Consider the following 6823-nt stretch of genomic DNA (forward strand, 5'->3'; position numbering starts at 1 on the left):
GAGCTAAAATTATAAGGATGGGTCTATAATTAGACTAGATAAATAATAATGACATGTGCAAAATTAAGAAAACATTTTCCTAACCCTTTATGTTGTATGACACAAGTAAACTATTTATAAACGTTTAAAAACGATCTAAACGATACGAGCACGACCATCTAAGTAAAGAATACATTACTTTATAATGGTTGACCGTTTAACGTGTTTGGAAACAATGTCCCAGTTAGCAAAAAACATGCTAGCTAACAAGTCACATAACGAATTTAGTATCATAGACTTTCCTTAAGTAAGAAACCACGTGGTGAATTATAATATTCAACGTGTTACAGTCCTTGTTTACAACAAAGAGAAAGAATTTTTTCTCTTTTAAATCATGAGCGCATGTTTGTCTATCAATCTCCGTTTGACACACTTTTACGTAAATATACAACAAATGTTAAAAGAAGAACAGTTATAGACAAACATGCGCTTACTTTGTATAAAGTCAGTAAAAAGTGGGCATTCTCATTTTCGTACGGAGATTTAAAAAATTGTGATGACCCCCGCTTTAAACATAGTTTTTAACTGTTTTTGATATAGGATTCTTCTCACAAATCTTGTATTTAAAAATTATGAAATTTTCACAGAATCAAGAGGACAATATCACTAGGTGATGGTGAGATTAAATTTGACCGTTTAATATTAGAGGCAAGGTCAGGTCAAGGTCATTACCTTTTCTTGGACATTAAGAATAAAAAAAAATGCTGTTTCCAATCATGCAATCCCTACTTGTAATTCAAAAGATTGAATGTTTTTCTTTTTGCATAAAAAGATACTACTATATAGGGCCTTTAAGATGATATTACAATTGACATTGCTAATTTAAATGAAATGAATATTGTATAATGCGAATTACATGTACTTTTCTTAAATTTTTAGGATTTATTACACGTAGTTATGTTTATATGCTTCCTATATTTAATTTTTGTTTAATTTTCACATATAGTAAAGTTGTCACATAAAGGTACAAATGATACAAAAACTAAAAGTTTTGATCGTTTACTAAGAGAGAAATAACACTTTTACGGATTTTTAGCTCAATTGTTTACTTAGATTTGAAGCATTTAAAAGACAACATAGTTCTAGTATGTGTGAAAATTCTTGTTTATTTGATATATTTTTGAAACTTTAGTAATTTATTATTAATTTAACTTACATTTGAAAATTTCTTCAAGTCTTTCACTGTGTAAAAGTTATAACTAAATTCGTTTTTGTATTATAATTTTGAGAGGTAGAAAAGAAGATATTTTCATACGCCACCATTCCGCCAAAAATATAGTCCCTGCTAGTTTTCAAAGTTTAAAGTTGTATAATTGTGATGAGGAAAGAAAAATTGTGGTCTTTTAAATCTCTAACATCTACATATATATGACATATCAACAAATATACTTTGAATATTCAATCTAGTCGGAAACCAGAAAAGAATCCTACCTTAAATACCTACTTTTATTTAATGTAATTGTGTAAAATTGTAGATTAAGTGTTGACCATTCCTGCAATTAAAAGAAAAAACATTTTATCGCAATTTTCACATGTCTCTCATGATATTATTTATCGATTTGTTTCATAAACATAAAACAGCATGTACCGGTATATATGTACGAAAATTGTTTTCGAACTGTCAGGAATATCTGAAATAAAATTCAATACTTTTGAGATTTTAGTATTCTATCTAACTTATAATTGTATTGTACAGAATGATATACCTACATGTATGCATTTTATCTAATAAACGGAATATTCCCATGACAGAATTTCACGGGCGCATGTATGTAAATGCGGTTTTATATGGAAGAGCGCCCAAAATACAGCATAGAAAAGGACTGTTAGATAACATATTTTCGTGGGGTCAAATGTACCTGGTTTAATTGAGAAAAATTACGGATTCATGGGGATTTGATTTCATGAATGAAGCAAGAATTGTTGACAGATACATGTATCTGACATTTTACATTTTGTGTTGAAAAAATCCAGAAACACTCATATACTCCGGGATTAAAATAGCTTTTATCCATACGGCAGTATTAGAGATCGAAGTTTTTCAATAACATACTTTAAAAAATCAATTTTACACTTATAATAAAAAGTGTTGTCAAATTTAATTCCCCTTGTTGGAAATGGGTCACAGTGAGTGGTGAGCCGTCTCGGGACCATCTGTAATTGTTCCCCTTGCAATTAGCAGTTACTTTAGTTATCATTATAAAAGTCTTTCGTTTTCATGGGGGACTTTAAGTGACTCCACTGTTTCCTCTTTTTAGGTCACTTGAGTCACTCAGGTGACCTATTGCTATCCGTTATCGTTCGTCGTCGTCCGTCGTGTGTAGTGTGTTAACATTTTAACATTTTCAGCTTCTTCTCTGAAACCACTGAACCAATTCAACCATTTTTTTATACAGCATCTATGGGTAAAGGGGAACAAAAATTGTGAATTTCATGGTCCCTGCCCCCCTTGGGCCGATGGGGCGGGGTCAAAACCACTAAAATTCATGAAATCTTTAAAAATAATCTTCTTTACTCCTGGACATCAAGCAGGCAAACTGTTAGCATGAATGTAATAAACATTGAGTCCTCTACCAAAATTGTGAAATTCATGGCCCCATGGTCAAGGGTTCTTGTGCTAGGATGGGGCTAAAAAGATTATATAGTGAAAATGCATTATTTCTTTGAAAATCTTCTTCTCTGCTCCTGGGTATTAAATAAACTGATTAAGTACATAGTTATGATGAGCTAGAGAGTCTCATCCAAAATTGTGAATTTTATGGCCCCAGTGTCAGGAGTTCTTGTGTTAGGTCGGGGCTCTAGAGATTATATAGTGAAAATGCATTAATTCTTTGAAAATCTCCTCTGGTCCTGGGTATTAAATAAACAAACTAAGTATATAGGTATGATGAGCAAGAGTGCCTCTTCCAAAATTGTGAATTTTATGGCCCCTGGATCAGGGGTTCCTGTGATAGGGCTGAGCTCTATTGATTATATAATGAAATTGCATTAATTCTTTTGAAAATCTTCTTCTCTGCTCCTGGGTATTGTGCTAATGATCCAAGTATATATATCTATGATGAAGAAAGGTGCATCTAGCAAAATGATTTATTATTCCATGCCCCCTGTATCAAGGGTATAGGAAGAGGAGGGGGTACATAGTCTAAAATAAATTAATGCTGTGAAATCTGGCTTTTTCGTATTAATCAACCATTTATGATGAAATAAGATATAATATGATAAAATTTCCAAAATTTTGAAATATCTGGCTCCAGGGTCAGTGGTTCCTTTGGGGTGCGGTGCACAACTGGTTATAAAATGCAAGTGCATTTTCTGATCTACCTCTGGGTATTAAGTAGAGTAAGCATGCTAAGTTTATAATTATGATAAGCAATTGTTCCTCTTTCAAAATTGTGAATTTCACTGTGATTTCACTCTGATTTAATGACGAACCAAATTTAATTGTTGAAAAGTTGTTACTTGATACTCAGGTGACCTGTAAGGCCCGTGGGCCTCTTGTTTCTTCTTATTGTTATCAAATTTTGTGCAGACGTTTGCTTGACAACAGTGGTTTTCGATGAAGCTTCCAGCAAAAATAAAAAAAAATAAGTCACTCTTAAATGAGATCGAAAAAGATATCTGTCTTAGTTAGAGATATGTCTTTTAAGATATTTCAAAAAAGATATCTTTCTAAGCAATAGAGATATCTTTTACAGAAAGAAATGTATATTTTCCAGTGATCCTTGAAATAGAGTAATTTATTCTCCCCTTTCACACGAAAGCGAGACAGGAAGTAAAATTTCTGGAATAATTTCGTAATAATTTCGATGCTATGAGAAAATAGGACTGAGCATGTCATACCCAGAATAATATATGTACCATGTACACATGCACAAAAATGGCAACTTCGTTGATAAACATGCTAAAAGTTAATTTAATATATTCAGGAAAAACGAAAGCATGCAGAAAATCTCAAATGCAATGGACCGAATTTTCTGAGCTTATGAAAAAATCAATTATTACTAATTTGAAATCTAGACAACACTAAATTACTTGTCATTTTGATAAAGCTATAATGTAGAATATGTCGAATTTTCAAGATACGTTAATATACTTTCTTGAATAAAAAACTTTTTACCGGTAAAGGGAGAAGTCATTAAACACTATTTGAATAAAAATAATGAAGCGAGATATCTCTTTACAAAAAAGAAATATCTCTTTTTTCCTTGAGATATCTCTTTTGGACACGTTTGAAAGATATCGCTTTCACTTTGAGATATATCTTACGATAAACTAAAAGAGATATATCTTTTACTTTGAGAAATATCTCTTTAACTTGGGAAGATCAAGGTAAAAGAGTGATCTGTCTAGCGAAAGATATATATGTCTTAAAGGTTTAGAGATATCTCTTTACAGGAAAAAGATATCTCTCAAGGAGAAAAAGATATCTGTTTAAGTTGAAGAAATATCTCTCTTGCATAGAGATATCTAAGGATAAGTGATATAGTGTAAAAGATATCTCATTTTTAAGAGAGATATCTCATAAAATTAAGAGGTATCTCCTTCAGCTGGGAGATATTTCTTTTTAAAGAGACATCTCTCTACAATGAGAGATATCTCTGTAATTTTAAGATAAATTTTATTTTCCATATAAATATCAAAAGGACTTGCAATAACTTTGCCTCCAGTTTAATGAACATTTAAACGCGCCACGTCTAAAGTACGACTAGAGATAGGAAGTGGAGACTCATTAGATATTATAGAACGTCACTTCTATATTTACAGATCATTTTTTGTGTGTTTTCGTTTGTTTTGGTGGCTGCAAGGAAGTAAAATCAAAAAAGTCTTATTTTTCATCTTTATCTCTTATATTTTTGATTTTTGAATGTTATTTGTTGGATTTATAGATTTTTTTTTAAATCGCAAACTATAGGTATATATACACAAATTAATATTATGAAACCAGATCTTTTAACTATGATAAACATTTATAAAGAAAACCAAACACTTTTCTTTGACATAATGTTCCACTTCACAGAGCTTACCTTATCTAGATCAATGCGTTTTATTCCAGTCCCATTTTTTGTCTCTTTCACTTCTGCACCTTTACAAACACTGCATGGAGATTTAAATGTTTTGTTGAAGCAGTTGGTATATTGCGTAAATACACTTTAATAATCGATTGCTGACACCAGTCACGACTGTAGGGCGGTGTGCAAGAGATTTATTTACAAGATCACAGGAAAGGTAAAATAGCTTACAAGAATTTTTTTTAAAATATAGAGGGTAGCATGCATTGTTAGCCATATCCATTTTTAAGCATCTTACCTACAATCTGATAATAAATATTTTTTTTAAAGATATTTGAATAACAATAATGGACCAAGTACCAGATACAGCCCAGCACTACATCGAGTGTGACACGGAATCCTGTAGAAACTTCTCTGAATTTTACTGCAATACCTGTCATCAGCGAATCTGTGACAATTGCAAACAGCCCCATCTAGAGCAGGACAATGGACATGAGATTGCCCTCTATCACAAGAGAAAACGAAAACTTCCTTCAGAGAAATGCAGGATCCACCCCACAGAAGATTTAGATGTCTTCTGTGATGATTGTTATGATCCTATCTGCTCTATATGCTTTGCCCAAAATCACAGTGACCATGAATTCAGTGACCTTGAAACCATCTACAATGACTTTCTACAGCAATGCCAGAGGGAAATAAATGAGATCTGGAGAACAGTAATTCCTGGGACTAGAGACAGTGTCAATTCGATTGGAGAAAAGGGAAATAATGTCGAAAAAGAAATTGCCAAGTTTAGAGTTTCCATGAAGAAGAGAGCAGATGAACTGAAGGAGACTGTTGACAATATACTGACTGATAATAACAAAAAACTGGATGAGATCGAGAACTCTGTCCTAAATGATTTAGTGGCACAACAGATAGAAACAGAGGACTACATGAAGTACCTGGAAAAATTGATTTCAGACTATGAGAGTAAAATTTCATGCATAAAACACACTGAACTCATGGACTTCTATATAGAATTTTCATTAGCTTCTCTGAAGATGCCTAACAAAAATAAACCTAAACTGCCAATTTACACTCCCTGTATATTACAAAAAGGAGAAATAGCCAAATATTTTGGTGAAATTGAAGTAAATTCATTGGAAAGGTTTAAGCTTTCTTCTGTCACAAAAGTAAATGACGTCACTATCCAGGGAAATAACATTTACCATTTGTCTCCCTTGCCCCCTAATAAATTTTGGACCGGTGATGGCCTAGGGAATCTCATTCAGTATGATATGGAAGGAAACATCTTACAGAAAATATCAACCATTACATGGAATACCATAGGTAACCACACTGTCATGTCAAAAGGAGAACTTCTTTACACAGATAACAGCAAAAACACTGTAAACAGGGTAACTAGTGACACGTTCATCAACAAACTTATCCAGACAAGGAGCTGGGAACCTGGAGCCATCTACTCCTCTCCTATCAATGGACACATTTAGTCGGGTGGAGAAAAATAGAGACAACAAAATAACTAGATACAACAGAGAAGGACGGAAGTTATAGGACATACAGTGGGATGATGAAGGACAATCTCTTTACCAAAGTGTTAACTACATCACTGAGAATATCAATGGTGACATCTGTACATCTGACTCGGAAGCCTGTAAGGTAATGGTGGTGACCGCATCAGAAGAGTTCCGGTTTTCTTACGCTGGTCATCAGTCTCAGTCTCAGACTGGATTCCGGCCCAGTGGTTTATGTACAGATGTTCTGGGACACAT

The 6823-nt window shown here is 33.0% G+C and overlaps 1 protein-coding gene across 1 annotated transcript; it reads left to right on the forward strand.

The window, feature by feature from the left end:
• Positions 1-5851: 5851 nt before the first annotated feature.
• LOC134249344 (uncharacterized) lies at positions 5852-6541 on the forward strand. The gene has a single exon (XM_062731702.1). It carries the CDS (start codon positions 5852-5854, stop codon positions 6539-6541), a length of 690 nt encoding a protein of 229 aa, XP_062587686.1.
• Positions 6542-6823: the final 282 nt, after the last annotated feature.

This window comes from Saccostrea cucullata, unplaced genomic scaffold (assembly GCF_032062105.1).
Source record: "Saccostrea cucullata isolate Sc308-1 unplaced genomic scaffold, CSIRO_AGI_Scuc_v1 ctg17161, whole genome shotgun sequence".
Taxonomy (NCBI): domain Eukaryota; kingdom Metazoa; phylum Mollusca; class Bivalvia; order Ostreida; family Ostreidae; genus Saccostrea; species Saccostrea cuccullata.

Bases quoted from the DNA above. Each gene is read 5' to 3' on its own strand.
- LOC134249344 (XM_062731702.1), top strand. From the start codon at position 5,852: ATGAAGAAGAGAGCAGATGAACTGAAGGAGACTGTTGACAATATACTG.